The following is a 22,041-nucleotide window of genomic DNA, read 5'->3' as shown; positions in this document are numbered from 1 at the left end:
ATGTATCATTCCAAACAGGTTCATTTCCAGACCAATAAATGAAAATAGCAAAGGTCATTCCACTGTATAAAAATGGGAGCAAACACCACTTCACAAACTGTACAGACCTGTCTCATTACTGCCACAATTCTCAGAGATATTGGAGAAACGTTTTAACAGCAGACTTCATAGATTCATTCTTTGACAGATTTAATATACTCTCAGAGATTCAATATGGTTTCAGAAAGAACAGATCAACATCTCAGGCATTGATGGAATCACAGACGCCATTGATAATCGCCAGTATGCAATAGGAATATTCATTTACCTCAAAAAAGCTTTTGACACTATCCATCACAACACAACACATTAGTAATTAAACTGGAGAAAACTGGTATCAGAGGCATTGCAATAAACTGGATTAAAAGTTACTTGGACAGACGGCAACAGTTTGAGAAACTGGGCACCTATTGCTCAAGTTGTCTGGAAATGACTTGTGGTGTCCCCCAGGGGTCAGTACTGGGGCCCAAACTATTTATTCTTTAGATCGATGATATTTACAAAGTGTCAAAGCTGCTGTCACTATAGTACTTTCTGCAGACGACACTAATGTATTTTGCTCTGGTGATAATCTGGATAAACTGCAGGTTGACATCAATGAAGAATTAAGTAAATTAAAAATGATCTTTGAATGTGAGCAAGACAAAGTTTATACTATTTGGTAATCACAGGACTAACACACAGGCACATTATAATATACATATTGATGGGATTGCTATTGACCGGGTTCATGGAAATACATTTCTGGGCGTGACAATAGATGACAGGCTTAGCTGGAAACCACACATTACTAACGTCAAGTACAAAGTGGCTAGAAGTATAGCAGTCATAAATAAGGCAAAGCAGGTTCTCGATCCCAAGTCACTTCACACTCTCTACTGTTCAATTAAATTAGTATTGCCATATTTTCATTATATGGAAATAACTATAAGAATTCAGTTCAGTCGCTATATAGTCATTCTACAGAAAAGAGCAATAAGAATCATTCATAAGGTCAGCTATCTGGAACATACTAATTCTCTATTTTTACAGTCAAGACTGCTCAAATTCACTGATTGCAACTCTTTGTATATTGGCATCGAGCAGGCATCACTCAGGCGTTTACAGCTAGTGCAGAACACAGCTGCCCGCCTTCTCACCGGCACTATAAAATATGTTATAGTGTAATAGTGTATATTGTATAGTGTTACAGTGTCATAGTGTTGTATATATTTATAGGAGGGTTGACATACTGTGAATCAGGAGGTCCAGGTTCGTTACTGAAGTCAGGAGGATTTCCTTTAGACCAGTCACTCTTCACAGACAGAAGGCTGGGAGTTGGAGACTCTGCTCTGTGGTGGACACTTCTGGAATCATACAGACAGAAATAACAATACATAAACAACAGAGACATTGAATAATACTACTAGAAATAATACTAAGTAAATAACAGACATTAATTAGCATAACAGTAGCTTGTATTCCATGTAGTACAAACGGTGCAATGGAATGATTTGCCCAAGGAGATAAAGACAAGTGCCTCTCTAAACACTTAAAACTTAGGTCAGGATTGAGAAGGCGTTTTTAGAATCCTGAATGGGTCTGTTGAATTGAGCAATTGTAACAGTTATCTCCTTAACACATTCCTACCAGGATTGCTGCATGTTTTTGTGAGGGTACCTACCCTAGGGGACACGAGGAGAACATGTGAGGGTACCTACCCTAGGGGACACGGGGAGAACATGTGAGGGTACCTACCCTAGGGGACACGGGGAGAACATGTGGGGGGGAATGGTTGATAGAAATCCTTGCTCAATGTTCTTGAGTGAATTGAAGGAAATTGACATTTTGGACATAGTCAAAAACAGTCATAACAAAACATCTACCGACTATGATGATATTGACATGTCACTGGTCAAACAGGTCATTGGGGGGATTTTTAGGCCATTTACACACATATGTAGGCCTAATGTATCATTCCAAACAGGTTCATTTCCAGACCAATAAATGAAAATAGCAAAGGTCATTCCACTGTATAAAAATGGGAGCAAACACCACTTCACAAACTGTACAGACCTGTCTCATTACTGCCACAATTCTCAGAGATATTGGAGAAACGTTTTAACAGCAGACTTCATAGATTCATTCTTTGACAGATTTAATATACTCTCAGAGATTCAATATGGTTTCAGAAAGAACAGATCAACATCTCAGGCATTGATGGAATCACAGACGCCATTGATAATCGCCAGTATGCAATAGGAATATTCATTTACCTCAAAAAAGCTTTTGACACTATCCATCACAACACAACACATTAGTAATTAAACTGGAGAAAACTGGTATCAGAGGCATTGCAATAAACTGGATTAAAAGTTACTTGGACAGACGGCAACAGTTTGAGAAACTGGGCACCTATTGCTCAAGTTGTCTGGAAATGACTTGTGGTGTCCCCCAGGGGTCAGTACTGGGGCCCAAACTATTTATTCTTTAGATCGATGATATTTACAAAGTATCAAAGCTGCTGTCACTATAGTACTTTCTGCAGACGACACTAATGTATTTTGCTCTGGTGATTATCTGGATAAACTGCAGGTTGACATCAATGAAGAATTAAGTAAATTAAAAATGATCTTTGAATGTGAGCAAGACAAAGTTTATACTATTTGGTAATCACAGGACTAACACACAGGCACATTATAATATACATATTGATGGGATTGCTATTGACCGGGTTCATGGAAATACATTTCTGGGCGTGACAATAGATGACAGGCTTAGCTGGAAACCACACATTACTAACGTCAAGTACAAAGTGGCTAGAAGTATAGCAGTCATAAATAAGGCAAAGCAGGTTCTCGATCCCAAGTCACTTCACACTCTCTACTGTTCAATTAAATTAGTATTGCCATATTTTCATTATATGGAAATAACTATAAGAATTCAGTTCAGTCGCTATATAGTCATTCTACAGAAAAGAGCAATAAGAATCATTCATAAGGTCAGCTATCTGGAACATACTAATTCTCTATTTTTACAGTCAAGACTGCTCAAATTCACTGATTGCATCTCTTTGTATATTGGCATCGAGCAGGCATCACTCAGGCGTTTACAGCTAGTGCAGAACACAGCTGCCCGCCTTCTCACCGGCACTATAAAATATGTTATAGTGTAATAGTGTATATTGTATAGTGTTACAGTGTCATAGTGTTGTATATATTTATAGGAGGGTTGACATACTGTGAATCAGGAGGTCCAGGTTCGTTACTGAAGTCAGGAGGATTTCCTTTAGACCAGTCACTCTTCACAGACAGAAGGCTGGGAGTTGGAGACTCTGCTCTGTGGTGGACACTTCTGGAATCATACAGACAGAAATAACAATACATAAACAACAGAGACATTGAATAATACTACTAGAAATAATACTAAGTAAATAACAGACATTAATTAGCATAATAGTAGCTTGTATTCCATGTAGTACAAACGGTGCAATGGAATGATTTGCCCAAGGAGATAAAGACAAGTGCCTCTCTAAACACTTAAAACTTAGGTCAGGATTGAGAAGGCGTTTTTAGAATCCTGAATGGGTCTGTTGAATTGAGCAATTGTAACAGTTATCTCCTTAACACATTCCTACCAGGATTGCTGCATGTTTTTGTGAGGGTACCTACCCTAGGGGACACGAGGAGAACATGTGAGGGTACCTACCCTAGGGGACACGGGGAGAACATGTGAGGGTACCTACCCTAGGGGACACGGGGAGAACATGTGGGGGGGAATGGTTGATAGAAATCCTTGCTCAATGTTCTTGAGTGAATTGAAGGAAATTGACATTTTGGACATAGTCAAAAACAGTCATAACAAAACATCTACCGACTATGATGATATTGACATGTCACTGGTCAAACAGGTCATTGGGGGGATTTTTAGGCCATTTACACACATATGTAGGCCTAATGTATCATTCCAAACAGGTTCATTTCCAGACCAATAAATGAAAATAGCAAAGGTCATTCCACTGTATAAAAATGGGAGCAAACACCACTTCACAAACTGTACAGACCTGTCTCATTACTGCCACAATTCTCAGAGATATTGGAGAAACGTTTTAACAGCAGACTTCATAGATTCATTCTTTGACAGATTTAATATACTCTCAGAGATTCAATATGGTTTCAGAAAGAACAGATCAACATCTCAGGCATTGATGGAATCACAGACGCCATTGATAATCGCCAGTATGCAATAGGAATATTCATTTACCTCAAAAAAGCTTTTGACACTATCCATCACAACACAACACATTAGTAATTAAACTGGAGAAAACTGGTATCAGAGGCATTGCAATAAACTGGATTAAAAGTTACTTGGACAGACGGCAACAGTTTGAGAAACTGGGCACCTATTGCTCAAGTTGTCTGGAAATGACTTGTGGTGTCCCCCAGGGGTCAGTACTGGGGCCCAAACTATTTATTCTTTAGATCGATGATATTTACAAAGTATCAAAGCTGCTGTCACTATAGTACTTTCTGCAGACGACACTAATGTATTTTGCTCTGGTGATAATCTGGATAAACTGCAGGTTGACATCAATGAAGAATTAAGTAAATTAAAAATTATCTTTGAATGTGAGCAAGACAAAGTTTATACTATTTGGTAATCACAGGACTAACACACAGGCACATTATAATATACATATTGATGGGATTGCTATTGACCGGGTTCATGGAAATACATTTCTGGGCGTGACAATAGATGACAGGCTTAGCTGGAAACCACACATTACTAACGTCAAGTACAAAGTGGCTAGAAGTATAGCAGTCATAAATAAGGCAAAGCAGGTTCTCGATCCCAAGTCACTTCACACTCTCTACTGTTCAATTAAATTAGTATTGCCATATTTTCATTATATGGAAATAACTATAAGAATTCAGTTCAGTCGCTATATAGTCATTCTACAGAAAAGAGCAATAAGAATCATTCATAAGGTCAGCTATCTGGAACATACTAATTCTCTATTTTTACAGTCAAGACTGCTCAAATTCACTGATTGCAACTCTTTGTATATTGGCATCGAGCAGGCATCACTCAGGCGTTTACAGCTAGTGCAGAACACAGCTGCCCGCCTTCTCACCGGCACTATAAAATATGTTATAGTGTAATAGTGTATATTGTATAGTGTTACAGTGTCATAGTGTTGTATATATTTATAGGAGGGTTGACATACTGTGAATCAGGAGGTCCAGGTTCGTTACTGAAGTCAGGAGGATTTCCTTTAGACCAGTCACTCTTCACAGACAGAAGGCTGGGAGTTGGAGACTCTGCTCTGTGGTGGACACTTCTGGAATCATACAGACAGAAATAACAATACATAAACAACAGAGACATTGAATAATACTACTAGAAATAATACTAAGTAAATAACAGACATTAATTAGCATAACAGTAGCTTGTATTCCATGTAGTACAAACGGTGCAATGGAATGATTTGCCCAAGGAGATAAAGACAAGTGCCTCTCTAAACACTTAAAACTTAGGTCAGGATTGAGAAGGCGTTTTTAGAATCCTGAATGGGTCTGTTGAATTGAGCAATTGTAACAGTTATCTCCTTAACACATTCCTACCAGGATTGCTGCATGTTTTTGTGAGGGTACCTACCCTAGGGGACACGAGGAGAACATGTGAGGGTACCTACCCTAGGGGACACGGGGAGAACATGTGAGGGTACCTACCCTAGGGGACACGGGGAGAACATGTGGGGGGGAATGGTTGATAGAAATCCTTGCTCAATGTTCTTGAGTGAATTGAAGGAAATTGACATTTTGGACATAGTCAAAAACAGTCATAACAAAACATCTACCGACTATGATGATATTGACATGTCACTGGTCAAACAGGTCATTGGGGGGATTTTTAGGCCATTTACACACATATGTAGGCCTAATGTATAATTCCAAACAGGTTCATTTCCAGACCAATAAATGAAAATAGCAAAGGTCATTCCACTGTATAAAAATGGGAGAAAACACCACTTCACAAACTGTACAGACCTGTCTCATTACTGCCACAATTCTCAGAGATATTGGAGAAACGTTTTAACAGCAGACTTCATAGATTCATTCTTTGACAGATTTAATATACTCTCAGAGATTCAATATGGTTTCAGAAAGAACAGATCAACATCTCAGGCATTGATGGAATCACAGACGCCATTGATAATCGCCAGTATGCAATAGGAATATTCATTTACCTCAAAAAAGCTTTTGACACTATCCATCACAACACAACACATTAGTAATTAAACTGGAGAAAACTGGTATCAGAGGCATTGCAATAAACTGGATTAAAAGTTACTTGGACAGACGGCAACAGTTTGAGAAACTGGGCACCTATTGCTCAAGTTGTCTGGAAATGACTTGTGGTGTCCCCCAGGGGTCAGTACTGGGGCCCAAACTATTTATTCTTTAGATCGATGATATTTACTAAGTATCAAAGCTGCTGTCACTATAGTACTTTCTGCAGACGACACTAATGTATTTTGCTCTGGTGATTATCTGGATAAACTGCAGGTTGACATCAATGAAGAATTAAGTAAATTAAAAATGATCTTTGAATGTGAGCAAGACAAAGTTTATACTATTTGGTAATCACAGGACTAACACACAGGCACATTATAATATACATATTGATGGGATTGCTATTGACCGGGTTCATGGAAATACATTTCTGGGCGTGACAATAGATGACAGGCTTAGCTGGAAACCACACATTACTAACGTCAAGTACAAAGTGGCTAGAAGTATAGCAGTCATAAATAAGGCAAAGCAGGTTCTCGATCCCAAGTCACTTCACACTCTCTACTGTTCAATTAAATTAGTATTGCCATATTTTCATTATATGGAAATAACTATAAGAATTCAGTTCAGTCGCTATATAGTCATTCTACAGAAAAGAGCAATAAGAATCATTCATAAGGTCAGCTATCTGGAACATACTAATTCTCTATTTTTACAGTCAAGACTGCTCAAATTCACTGATTGCAACTCTTTGTATATTGGCATCGAGCAGGCATCACTCAGGCGTTTACAGCTAGTGCAGAACACAGCTGCCCGCCTTCTCACCGGCACTATAAAATATGTTATAGTGTAATAGTGTATATTGTATAGTGTTACAGTGTCATAGTGTTGTATATATTTATAGGAGGGTTGACATACTGTGAATCAGGAGGTCCAGGTTCGTTACTGAAGTCAGGAGGATTTCCTTTAGACCAGTCACTCTTCACAGACAGAAGGCTGGGAGTTGGAGACTCTGCTCTGTGGTGGACACTTCTGGAATCATACAGACAGAAATAACAATACATAAACAACAGAGACATTGAATAATACTACTAGAAATAATACTAAGTAAATAACAGACATTAATTAGCATAACAGTAGCTTGTATTCCATGTAGTACAAACGGTGCAATGGAATGATTTGCCCAAGGAGATAAAGACAAGTGCCTCTCTAAACACTTAAAACTTAGGTCAGGATTGAGAAGGCGTTTTTAGAATCCTGAATGGGTCTGTTGAATTGAGCAATTGTAACAGTTATCTCCTTAACACATTCCTACCAGGATTGCTGCATGTTTTTGTGAGGGTACCTACCCTAGGGGACACGGGGAGAACATGTGAGGGTACCTACCCTAGGGGACACGGGGAGAACATGTGAGGGTACCTACCCTAGGGGACACGGGGAGAACATGTGGGGGGGAATGGTTGATAGAAATCCTTGCTCAATGTTCTTGAGTGAATTGAAGGAAATTGACATTTTGGACATAGTCAATAACAGTCATAACAAAACATCTACCGACTATAATGATATTGACATGTCACTGGTCAAACAGGTCATTGGGGGGATTTTTAGGCCATTTACACACATATGTAGGCCTAATGTATCATTCCAAACAGGTTCATTTCCAGACCAATAAATGAAAATAGCAAAGGTCATTCCACTGTATAAAAATGGGAGCAAACACCACTTCACAAACTGTACAGACCTGTCTCATTACTGCCACAATTCTCAGAGATATTGGAGAAACGTTTTAACAGCAGACTTCATAGATTCATTCTTTGACAGATTTAATATACTCTCAGAGATTCAATATGGTTTCAGAAAGAACAGATCAACATCTCAGGCATTGATGGAATCACAGACGCCATTGATAATCGCCAGTATGCAATAGGAATATTCATTTACCTCAAAAAAGCTTTTGACACTATCCATCACAACACAACACATTAGTAATTAAACTGGAGAAAACTGGTATCAGAGGCATTGCAATAAACTGGATTAAAAGTTACTCGGACAGACGGCAACAGTTTGAGAAACTGGGCACCTATTGCTCAAGTTGTCTGGAAATGACTTGTGGTGTCCCCCAGGGGTCAGTACTGGGGCCCAAACTATTTATTCTTTAGATCGATGATATTTACAAAGTATCAAAGCTGCTGTCACTATAGTACTTTCTGCAGACGACACTAATGTATTTTGCTCTGGTGATAATCTGGATAAACTGCAGGTTGACATCAATGAAGAATTAAGTAAATTAAAAATTATCTTTGAATGTGAGCAAGACAAAGTTTATACTATTTGGTAATCACAGGACTAACACACAGGCACATTATAATATACATATTGATGGGATTGCTATTGACCGGGTTCATGGAAATACATTTCTGGGCGTGACAATAGATGACAGGCTTAGCTGGAAACCACACATTACTAACGTCAAGTACAAAGTGGCTAGAAGTATAGCAGTCATAAATAAGGCAAAGCAGGTTCTCGATCCCAAGTCACTTCACACTCTCTACTGTTCAATTAAATTAGTATTGCCATATTTTCATTATATGGAAATAACTATAAGAATTCAGTTCAGTCGCTATATAGTCATTCTACAGAAAAGAGCAATAAGAATCATTCATAAGGTCAGCTATCTGGAACATACTAATTCTCTATTTTTACAGTCAAGACTGCTCAAATTCACTGATTGCAACTCTTTGTATATTGGCATCGAGCAGGCATCACTCAGGCGTTTACAGCTAGTGCAGAACACAGCTGCCCGCCTTCTCACCGGCACTATAAAATATGTTATAGTGTAATAGTGTATATTGTATAGTGTTACAGTGTCATAGTGTTGTATATATTTATAGGAGGGTTGACATACTGTGAATCAGGAGGTCCAGGTTCGTTACTGAAGTCAGGAGGATTTCCTTTAGACCAGTCACTCTTCACAGACAGAAGGCTGGGAGTTGGAGACTCTGCTCTGTGGTGGACACTTCTGGAATCATACAGACAGAAATAACAATACAAAAACAACAGAGACAGTGAATAATACTACTAGAAATAATACTAAGTAAATAACAGACAGTAATTAGCATAACAGTAGCTTGTATTCCATGTAGTACAAACGGTGCAATGGAATGATTTGCCCAAGGAGATAAAGACAAGTGCCTCTCTAAACACTTAAAACTTAGGTCAGGATTGAGAAGGCGTTTTTAGAATCCTGATTGGGTCTGTTGAATTGAGCAATTGTAGAGGGTCCTCCTCAGGAGAGCTTTGATGCTTCGGTGTCCGTGAAGAGATGGATGGGAGAGGGACTGAGAGTCAGGAGACCACATTTTAAATCCTGGCCCCAGGACAATGCATGAGTTAAAAATCACACCCATGGGAAGTGAGGTGCTCCTATCATTATATATCATCATACGTCATATTTGATGGACATTTGATCTAATTTCTTTAATTCTCAATAGCAAATATTGAGACCTGTGGGGACAAGCTGTATAGCAAAAAAGGGAAGGGAAAATGTATGTTGTTTATGGTGAACTGAATACATTGGCATACAAAGTTAATTTTAAGTGCAATGTGTTAAAAAAAACAAGGCTTTCTCCATGGTCTGAATAAATAAGTTTAATATTTTATTGTTAAACCTTAACCTGGCATGTAATGAACTCTGCAGTGCTCAGTGCTCATAAATGCAATGTCTTAATGCCACGGTTAGGTATGCACGTGACTAATGCACTGACATGGAGATGTTTACAAGACAGTATTAATTGGTATACCGGTACTGCATTATACTGTTTTATTAATGCAATGTATGTGCTCCTTACTTTTTGGGTAGGTGCTCCTACTTTTTTTGCTAGTGCTACTAACTTTTTAATTTGGGAGCACTGGTGCTACCAAGAAAACTTAATTTCGAGCCCTGGGTTCACAGACATGCCGGTCTGACAGACAGACAGCAATCACTAGGGCTAATTAGCCCTATACAAAATTAGAAGTCCACATTATGGCATCAGTGCAATTCGGCCAGTCATAGTTTTAAGCCAGATCACCTTAATTAATTATAATATGGGCAACTGTAGCTGTGTAGGCTGTAGGCTACAACATTGATCTCATCATGAGATCAAACAAGTTTGGTGCCAAATGTCCCACGAATAATTTTAATATGACGACATCATGCAATGAAGCTGCACTTAGGCTGACAAAGAGGATATAGGCTACCCGCCGTATATGGTTGAACATTTAAATAGCTATATGCCTACCTACGTGTCCATTATCAGAACAAATCCATTCTCCACATGGCATTCAGACAGATGACAGTGAGATGATATTAATCTATTCCCCGCATGAATCAATGCAGCTCTGATATCTATTTTACTTCTGCAGGCGAGTGTGCAATAATTTTGTTCTTTAATTTTTTTATAACCCTGCAGTGCATTCATCAGTAAGGGCTTTTATCATTGCCGAGTAGTAATATAGCATTTGGTTGTGTGGTGAACAATACAAATTAACTTCTTTCTCATTATGTGAAAGTAACTGTAACATCAGTTAACTTATTAACATTCTGACATTTAACAAGGAGTGAAGCAATGCGTGCCAAGTTGGCAAGTTTAGTTTATTAATTATATACATATAACTTGCGCTGTTTACTTGAAGATCTGTCCGTGCAGAGACCCTCCTGTCAAAAGTAACTGCTCTACAAGCTCATCGCGGCTCATCCTCTGTGCAGGCTATGATGACGTATTTAGATATTTCCTGTTGCCTTATGTTGTGTTGATTGGGCGTGGATGTTCCAACTAACCAGGCGACACCGCAGGCGAATCGCTTGGGAAAAATGCGGAAAGGATACACTCAGCGATCCGCACAAATGAAGTGATTACACCATGCAGGTTCCCTGAATATCACGGGAGCAAATTGCAGCTTGATCGGACGGATAAATACGATATCATTACGCATCTGTTTACGCATCAGTTACACTGTGGCGTATTTCTCCTTTGTGAATGAGGAGAGGACCATAGTGTGTATATTGTATAGTGTTAGTGGGCTCGATTCACCGACAATAAATACGCCAGAGTGTAACGGTGGCGGAAACAGATATCGTATTTATCTGTCCGATCAAGCTACGTTGAGATGACGTGTTATTCAGAGAAGCTGGTGTAATCACTTCATTTGTTCGGATCGCTGAGTGTATCCTTTCCGCATTTTTCCCAAGCGATTCGCCTGGTGTCGCCTGGTTAGTTGGAACATCCACGCCCATTCTACACCATATAAGGCAACAGGAAATCTCGAAATACGTCATCATAGCCGGCACAGAGGATTTAAACAGCGCGATGAGCTTGTAGAGTAGTTAATTTTAACAGGAGGTTCCAGTCTGCACGGTCAGATCTTCAAGCAAACCGCGCGAGTTATATGTATATAATTATAAACGAAACTTGCCAACTTGGCATGCATTGCTTCAATCCTTGTTAAATGTCAGAACGCTAATAAGTTAACTGATGTTACAGTTACTTTCACATAATGAGAAAGAAGTTAATTTGTAGGCTACTGTTCACCACACGACCAAATGCTATATTACAACTCGGCAATGATAAGCCCTTACTGATGAATGCACTGCAGGGTTATAAAAAAAAAGAAAGAACACTCGCCTGCAGAATAAAATAGATATCCGATACATTTTTTTAATCAGAGCTGCATTGATTCATGCAGGGAATAGATTAATATCATCTCACTGTCATCTGTCTGAATGCCATGTGGAGAATGGATTTGTTATGATCATGGACAATACACGTAGGCATAGCTATTTAAAATTTCAACCATATACGGCGGATAGCCTATATCCTCTTGTAAATTCATGATGTTGTCATATTAAAATGATTTGCGGGACACGGCAAACTTGATTGATCTCATGATGAGATCAATGTAGTAGCCTACAGCCTACACAGCTACAACGTTGCCCATATTATAATTAATTAAGGTGAGCTGGCTTAAAACTGACTGGCCAAATTGCACGCGCTGATGCCATAATGTGGATTTATAGCCCTCGTGAGTCGTGACTGCTGTTTGTCTGTTAGACCGGCATGTCTGTGAACCATAGAATGCCGGGCCGTGTTCTGTCCTGGCCGGGCTCACCGCGCCATTATATTAATTTTCCAATGTAAATTTCACCCAGATTGGACTCGGTTCAGCGGCAGCATGCTGCTGTCCGCCCCACACACACACACACACACACACACACACACACCGACAGTCAGAGAACTGACTCACTAAACAACACTAAGACACACTAAACAACGTTGGATTCGTACAGTGCAGAATGCAGATAAGTGTAGGCCTATATGTTCTTATTATAATTGTGAGTTTGTTTTTTAACATGCAGTGCGAGTCCGCGGGAGCCGATCTACAAGCTCACAACACGTTGCACTGCCTAGAGAAGGCTGTCAAGTGAGCAGCACAATTGCGCATGCTATAGAAATATCCTAATAAATAAATAAAAAGGTGTCGCTTGCAGGGGCAGTTTCCTTATGGGACTTGCCTCTAGAATGCATGCATAGAAGTGCATACAAGTGCACTCGGCTTTTGTATATCATTTTTTTATGTGCTGAACAATGTTAGGGACACATGCCTACATATTTTATCTGCGATTTGGGAACTATTTATTGATTCAGCATGAAGACTAAAGCCTTCTGAACGCTTGCGTAGATTCGTCCGCCACCTACAGAGGTCCCGTAGGATTTGACGGAATTTCCGACCAACCTACGTGAGCGTCAAGTTCACGGCCATTTCCATGAATTCCAAATGAATGTGGGAAATCCATGTAAATGCCTTTCCGCTAGTGTCACGTCATGTTATCATCGTAAACGCCGTTGTGAATTTGGCCCATAGTGTGTATATTGTACAGGAGGATTCACATACTGTGTGTGTGGAGGTCCAGGTTCATTACTGAAGTCAGGAGGAAGTCCTTTAGACGTGTCACTCTTCATAGACATGTAGCTGGGTGTTGGAGACTCTGCTCTGTGGTACAGACTTCTGGAATCATAACATTGTTTGTGTGAATGACATTGTCAATTCTTTTTTTTATTTGTATTATTGTTACATTTCATTTTATTTATACAAGGGTAACATATTTTAGTTTCCTCTCACAACATTGCATTAAAAATTGCAAAAAACATATAAATTGTTTTGTTGTGGTTTTACTATGCATGTAAAATACTGTATTTACAGGGCCTGGCCAAGAGGGGGCACAAGTACACCAGATTAGGACTAGGAAGTTAGTAGGAGGCAGAGCCATATAGATTGATTTTAAATCCCTTTATTTTAGTTTTATAGTAATAGTACAACATAAACATTACAGAGACTTTAGTTGTCACTGTACAATACTTACTAAATATACAACACAATAACCGGTGATAGTTTAAACATGGCTTGTTGCATACTGTACACATACTGTATATTACTGTTCACATACTATACATGCACACAAGCAGCCAGCCTGTCTACTGAACACCACACTGATTTGTACCACTTCATTCACAAACTGCACACACAGTAATTTACAATCTGTAGATTCACTTTGAACAGGATTGATACAACATTATTAGATGTTATGTCTTGTTTTTGTCATTCATGTAACTTAGCATGAGATCACATGTATTATAGTGTTGTGTATATCAGTGGTATCAGTGGTATATCAGATGATTCACATACGTTGTATCTGGAGGTCCAGGTTCATTACTGAAGTCAGGAGGTTCATGACTCTTCATAGACACAGATGGAGGCTCTGCTCTGTGGATGTGATGTTTGTCAGCTCCCTCCTCCTCTCTCTCCTCACACTGACTCATCTTTGGTCTTCAGGAAACCTGTCAAGATTACAGTCACAATACACCAGGAAACAGTCAATGCTGGCCTAGTCCAGGCACATGCCACATAATGCCACATAATAGGCTCTTATTGTCGCGTCAGCTCGTCGCTTGTCTACTGTAACTATCAACAAAGGCACAAAAGCCAAAAACTAATCTTAAAAAAAGAGAGGAAATGTCTGCTGTATACGTAATGCGCGTGCACACACACACACACACACACACACACACACACACACACACACACACACACACACACACACACGTGCAGAGAATGTTAGAGGGGCTAACATTTCTAAAATCTTGCTCCCAGCGGTTCTTGTAACCTTGTAAACCGAGGAACATCATTTATATTAGCAGGCGTGGTGTAGGAACAGTAGGAGAGTAAAGCATGGTGGTGTAGGAACAGTAGGAGAGTAAAGCATGGTGGTGTAGGAACAGTAGGAGAGTAAAGCATGGTGGTGTAGGAACAGTAGGAGAGTAAAGCATGGTGTTGTAGGAACAGTAGGAGAGTAAAGCATGGTGGTGTAGAAACAGTAGGAGAGTAAAGCATGGTGTTGTAGGAACAGTAGGAGAGTAAAGCATGGTGTGTAGGAACAGTAGGAGAGTAAAGCATGGTGGTGTAGAAACAGTATAGGAGAGTAAAGCATGGTGTTGTAGGAACAGTAGGAGAGTAAAGCATGGTGTTGTAGGAACAGTAGGAGAGTAAAGCATGGTGTGTAGGAACAGTAGGAGAGTAAAGCATGGTGGTGTAGGAACAGTAGGAGAGTAAAGCATGGAGGTGTAGGAACAGTAGGAGAGTAAACACCGCGCACAGTGTATAGTTTGTTGATTAGGTTTTGATGCAGTAATGCTCTTTCTTTGCTTTTCATTATTATACTAATTGTTTTTGTATTATAAAGATCTTAAAAGTCCTTAACTTGCCACTTTACTGTCATCTGGGGACCATTCCAAAATCATGTGTGGACCCCCTGGGGGTCCCAGCCCACATGTTGAGAACCACTGATCTACCTTACAGGTGACTCATAACAATCATGCCACACAGCAACATGGCAGAGAGGAGTGATGATTAACATCCAATGCCCAAAATCTCGGCCACTCCCTGACTCACACTGGCTCATGCCAGCATGGTGGCGTTACTGTGGAATCGGTGACCTGTGGAATCGTGTAGACTCTACACGATTGTCACATATTTCCACAGGAAATACACTGTAGACAATCACATAAGTTCAATCTAGTGGTATTCTGGCAATTTAAAGACTCCCATGTATGTGAAGTCCACAAGATGGTCACATATTTCAGCAGGTCACATATTTCACCTTAACGCCACGCTGGAGTGATGGAGTGGCTGAGATTTAGGGTATTGGAATTTGGTTCTAGGGTAAGATTTCAGCGTAAGCCAATCAGAGACAGACACAAACGTATATGTTTTCTCATGCCAGTAAATCTCATTTGAATTGATTTGACATGAGTTGAGTCTTGCCTTCTGGGGAAAGTACTCACTCACGCATGCACGCACGCACGCACGCATGCGCACACGCGCACGCACGCACAGGCGCTGTCTGTCACTGAGGCATGCATCACCATAGTTGTGAGGTGATGCACAAAAGCTGTCAACAACATTTCACATGGAAACTGGTTGTAACATAACACCACCGCTGTGTGTGTGTGTGTGTGTGTGTGTGTGTGTGTGTGTGTGTGTGTGGCATTAGCCAAAGTACAACACTTATTCTCCAATGTACATGTTCCACGAAAGTCACTACGTGATTTGACTGACAAAACTGTACAGTTAGTGAGACAATGGACTGGCCTAAACACACACACAACATGTGACATTGTATTCCACAGTAAAGGTGAGGGTGGTCTGGGGGTCCCCAATTTTGAATGGATTTCAATTCAATTCAATTCAATTTTATTATAGTGTCAAATCACAACAAGTTGTCTCAAGACACTTTACAACCAACAAAGATCCACCCAGAGCAAGCAATATTGCGACAATGGTAACGAAAAACTCCCCTTTAGGAAGGAACGTCAGGCAGAACCCGACTCTAGGGTGGGCGGCCATCTGCCTCGACCGTGTCGGGGGGGGGGGGGGGGGGGGGTAGAGGGAGAGAGAGAGAGATAGACATAGAGAGAAAAGACAGAGAATAGGCAGGTGGGGGGGGGTCTGGTCCACATCTGGTCCAGGTCGAGCTCTGTGAGGCCGAGTCCAGGTCACACTTCTGGTGGGCTCCATGAAGAGGCCTGATCCACGGTCACACTCGGCAGTCAGTTGGGGGTTAATATTAGAGGTCCACAGAACTGCGACGGGGAGGACGAAAAGTCCAAAAAGTCCATATAAGGCAGGGGTGTCGAACTCAACTTGGGGCGAGGGCCGCATTGGTCAAAAGGTCACTTGATGGGGGCCACAACCAGTTGCGCACGCTCGATGTCTCAGTCAGTCACTGCTATAATCTATCTATCTATCTATCTGTTTATGTATGTTCAGACCCAGGCAGCCAGCCAGCCACACACACACATAGTGCTCAGACCCAGCCAGCCACACACATATCTCCGTAAGGGAGTGGTTGCACCACTCAAAAAATCTTCAAAAAACTGAAGAGGCTACTGGAGATTGGAGAACCTGATTTGGACATGATCTGATGCAGGACAATGTCACTATGACAGAAAGAGAAGATGGGTCTGGCCACATTCATTCACCCCATAATCTCAGTGGAAATTGGGGAATATGTTGACAATAGTCGACAGCTCTGCCGATTAATAATCGATTAATTGAACCCACCCCCCATATTAATCAATATCAGATACAACTTATAAGATTTTATATTATGCAGATGCCATGGTCACATAACCATTATATGTTGAGTGCATGCTTTGATGGTTACAGTTTTATAATCAGTTTTGATGAGTAAACCTTTGTGGAGATCTTCTCATTGTATGCTAGTTACTGCCATTCAGGATGGAAAATGAAATCCATTTGGATTTGGGGAGAAGTAGTTTCATAAGGGGCTGGTATGAAGTACTTGATATAAAGAGAACATGTTCAGTTCACTAGTCTACACTCTACTCAACACCTGCCTTCATCTGATTGTCTGTCTGGCAGGCACTTAACAAGAGATCGTTAACTGTGTCTGTTAGAGAGAGGGGCAGAGAAGAGTGGCTTTGCTCAACTTGATTTATACTTATATTCTCCACTCTGATGAAGGTACATGTTCGATATATCATGCAGCCTTACTTATTAGCCTATATTTTAGCTATTTAGCTTGAGGCAGGCGGGCCGCATAAGACGACGGATCACCAGTTTGATACCCCTGATATAAGGTGTTCCTCCCTGTCCCCAGTTAACCCCTGGACCTGGGGTAAAAAACGTACTGCCACACACACACACACACACACACACACACACACACACACACACACACACACACACGTCAAGAACAACTGGACTGCAGTGGGTGGGGAGGAGTAACTGTTTTGTTATTTTGTATTTATTGGTGGTATGGATCTAAGATCTAAGAATCTCTCGGGCAGACTGCAGTATGTGAGACGGCAAGGTTGTCTGTTCAGAGGTGCTGGTGTACATCACGGGCGCTCCCCAGGGCTCAGTGCTGTCACCTTTCCTGCTCACCCTATAGACGAATTCAGAAACGGGCCTTGTGGTCGCAGCTTATATCAAGACGAACCTGTTTAGTATACGGCTGCTCCAACAGTAGTGGCAACATTTTATTATGTGGCAACATAATGTGAATCTAGATCATGAAATGTAGCTTTACTGTACTTGTTTCAGATGTTAGGTATATGTATTTATGACATATAAAGATTGTGTGTTGCCAAAATCAATATAACACATTTTACAAGCAAAAACAGCAGCGCAAGATTTTCATTTTTTGGTTATATACTTTTATATACATTTCTGGCCTGTGACAAAATACTGCACGATATTATGAGTAGAACCTTTAACCCAAAGTTCAGAAGGGTATTATCTATGAAAAAATGCATTGAATGAGTAGTGCCCATGACGCGGGAACGAAATTCATTTTCTAGGCACTTTTTCTGGGGTCCCAACACGGCCTGCCCTATATGAAGGGCCCTTCACAATAAAGCGTCTCCCTTTAACTCCCAAAGAACTACATTTTACACTGCTTATTATTGACAGGAAATGTAGTCTTAGTTGCGGTAACTTAACAGCGTGTTTGTGGGAGAGAGAGAGAGAGAGAGAGAGAGAGAGTGAGAGAGAGAGAGAGAGAGAGTGAGAGAGAGAGAGAGTATACAGTTTACTACCACGCATCGGAGCGGCGGCCAGCCGGACTCTCCCCCCGCGGGCCCTGAGGGCTGAGGCAATGCCTCTACTGCCTCTCCTATATCGCCACGCCTGGTGTGTGACGCGTGTGCACGAAGTAAAGAACGATAAGCATCAGTGATGATGATGTGGTTTAGGGTTTTGTAATAATGGACATTTACTGGAGTTGGAACTAGACATGGACATGGAACTAGACATGGAAGCATTCGCTCAACTCACCATACCATTCAATCACCTATAGATTCACCATACCATTCAATCACCATGCTAGGGTCACCATACCATTCAATCACCATGCTAGGTTCACCATACCATTCAATCACCATGCTAGATTCACCATACCATTCAATCACCATGCTAGGTTCACCATACCATTCAATCACCATGCTAGGTTCACCATACCATTCAATCACCATGCTAGGTTCACCATACCATTCAATCACCATGCTAGGTTCACCATACCATTCAATCACCATGCTAGGTGAACCGTACCATTCAATCACCATGCTAGGGTCACCATACCATTCTATCACCATGCTAGGTTCACCATACCATTCAATCACCATGCTAGGTGAACCGTACCATTTTTATCACGTTTTCAAACATTATATTCCAGACAAATTATTTATTTTACACAAATCCAGTATTTTCTTTCTCTTTTCATTTTCTTTTCCTCTTTTCAATTCAGTAGCAAATTACTGAAATGTCTTTTTGGTCATTACATATTTTACAAAGATCCTGTATTGTATTATGTATTACAGTGTGCTGTTTGCATCACGATTCAAGTTGCGATTTAATTTCATCTAGTCCTACTATGAATGAATGAATGACCTTTATTTATATAGCACCCTTCTCAGCACGAGTGCACAGGGTGCTTTACAATAATACAAAAATAAAACAACTATAACAACAGCAGGCAGCCATTATCACAGAGTAAACAGTGAAAACATAGCACCAAAAGGACAATAAGAACACACAGATAAAAACACAAACAGTAGAAAGTCAAGTGTTATAGGTGACCAAAAGCCTGTCTGAACATGTACGTTTTCAATTGTTTCTTAAAAGAGGCCAAAGAAAGGACAGTTCTTAAGTCCAGGGGGCGTTCCACAGCCTATAGGGGCTGTCACTTCAAAGGCTCGGTCACCCTTCGTTTTTAATCTTGTCCTGGGGACCACGAGGAGGTGCTGATCGGCTGATCGGAGTGAACGTGTGTTTGTGTAGGGTTGAATAAGTTCGGTGATTTAAGCAGGGGCTTGGCCGTGGAGTGCTTTGTGGGTGAAAGTGAGGATTTTGAAATGTATTCTATATTGTACTGGGAGCCAATGCAGTGAGGCTAGAATGGGTGTGATGTGACATGACTTTTTTGACCTGGTGAGTAATCTGGCAGCAGCATTGTGGACCAGTTGCAGTTTGTCAATGGATGTTTTGTTGAGAAATTACTCAATTTGTACTAGAAATTACCAGGAAATTACATCTGGCCACAAAAGATCACAGGATCTACTGAATGTGAAGGGGACAAGGTTTGGTGACAAACTGACATATTGAGCTTATGACACACATATGGCATCCCCCTAGTATCCCCTCTTCACATTCAGTAGATCCTTTGTGGAGTTTGTGGAAAAAATATATATTTAGCTATGTTGGAATGCCCCCTAAAACAGACTAGACACATTAGTTCCAGTAAAGTGATTAAAAACACTTACCCGATATTAATCTTTAGGCTTGAATCCAATGTGGCAAAATGGAGTGCATGGTGTTCAATTCTCTGTGTTGTTGTTGTATCAAAATGGTCGACTGTTTTAACACACAAAGTAGGGAGTGTCTAGAGACCAAACTGGTTTTGCCAGTGTATTCACTGTGTGTGTGTGTGTGTGTGTGTGTGTGTGTGTGTGTGTGTGTGTGTGTGTGTGTGTGTGTGTGTGTGTGTGCGTGCGCATGTGCGTGCGCGTGTGCGTGTGACGTGGGTGTGTGCACGAAGTAAAGAACGATAAGCATCAGTGATGATGATGTGGTTTAGGGTTTTGTAATAATGGACATTTACTGGAGTTGGAACTAGACATGGACATGGAACTAGACATCTTCATTCACTCAACTCACCATACCATTCAATCACCTATAGATTCACCATACCATTCAATCACCATACCATTCAATCACCATGCTAGGTTCACCATACCAATCAATCACCATGCTAGGTTCACCATACCATTAAATCACCATGCTAGGGTCACCATACCATTCAATCACCATGCTAGATTCACCATACCATTCAATCACCATGCTAGGTTCACCATACCATTCAATCACCTATAGATTCACCATACCATTCAATCACCTATAGATTCACCATACCATTCAATCACCATGCTAGATTCACCATACCATTCAATCACCATGCTAGGTTCACCATACCAATCAATCACCATGCTAGATTCACCATACCATTCAATCACCATGCTAGGTTCACCATACCATTCAATCACCATGCTAGATTCACCATACCATTCAATCACCATGCTAGGGTCACCATACCATTCAATCACCTATAGATTCACCATACCATTCAATCACCATGCTAGGTTCACCATACCATTCAATCACCTATAGATTCACCATACCATTCAATCACCATGCTAGATTCACCATACCATTCAATCACCATGCTAGGTTCACCATACCGATCAATCACCATGCTACGTTCACCTTACCATTTTTAACACGTTTTCAAACATTATATTCCAGACAAATTATTATTTCTCTTACACAAATCCAGTATTTCTTTCTCTTTTTATTTTATTTTCCTCTTTTCAATTCAGTAGCAAATGACAGATGTTTTGTTGAAATATTTTAGAAAGATCCTGTAATGTTGGATTCCTATTTCCGTCAGCCAGACTGAAAACAATCTCACAGAATCATGTGTTCACTTGAAGTTTTATTGTAGTTCTTGTTGTGTGCAGCCATGCTGTTGTTTCACCAGATGCTCATCTGAGTGCCCGCCGGCAAAATTGTCGTCGCCTACAATATATGTAATTTAGACGTTAACACCCACAATACATACAAGTGCAGCAACAGGGAATGGTCATATGCCGTACAATACAATACAATACAATACAATACAATACAATACAATACAATACATGAGAACACACAATCCGGTAACACTTTACTTTAAGGGACGAATTCATACACGTAATTAAGGCTTAATTAACCCTTTGGTGATTCATTAGTTATCATGAACTATAATTAAATCATCATTAATCCCTTGTCTTCTTCAATCAATTAATGTTTAAGTAACCCATTACTACTTAACCATTACTTAACCTCCGTTAATCTATCAGTAGTTAAGCCTGTTATTTAATGTGGTGTGTTTGTAGATCTGTTATTATCAGTCAGTTCTATGCCCAGGATGAGTGCTCATATGCGGGTAGGATTAGTGAGTTGACTCGGTCTCCGAAACTGGTTCTAAAACTCCCGGGGGTTTCACATGTGGGACTGGCTCACCTGGGGGTCGGAGGAGGACCATTAACTCATCCATTAACTACCAGTTAATTAA

General features: G+C 40.4%; 1 protein-coding gene across 1 annotated transcript in view; it reads right to left on the bottom strand.

Annotated features, from left to right (window-relative positions):
• The window catches only part of LOC308331560 (uncharacterized protein), a gene marked incomplete at its 3' end in the record, with an annotated part of 28,357 nt that extends 14,071 nt beyond the window's left edge, over window positions 1-14,286 (bottom strand). The window contains exons 1-5 of the mRNA XM_080787045.1: window positions 14,037-14,286; window positions 13,245-13,358; window positions 9,220-9,333; window positions 7,233-7,346; window positions 1,272-1,385 (exon numbers count right to left, since the gene is read on the bottom strand). Coding sequence (XP_080643171.1) covers window positions 1,272-1,385; window positions 7,233-7,346; window positions 9,220-9,333; window positions 13,245-13,358; window positions 14,037-14,170 — 590 coding nt within the window. The 5' untranslated portion in view covers window positions 14,171-14,286. The remainder of the gene's footprint in view (window positions 1-1,271; window positions 1,386-7,232; window positions 7,347-9,219; window positions 9,334-13,244; window positions 13,359-14,036) is intronic.
• Between the last annotated feature and the right edge of the window lie 7,755 nt (window positions 14,287-22,041).

Source organism: Protomyctophum bolini (assembly GCF_963924005.1).
Source record: "Protomyctophum bolini genome assembly, chromosome: 17".
NCBI lineage: Eukaryota > Metazoa > Chordata > Actinopteri > Myctophiformes > Myctophidae > Protomyctophum > Protomyctophum bolini.
This window is presented reverse-complemented; position numbering and strand designations above follow the sequence as displayed.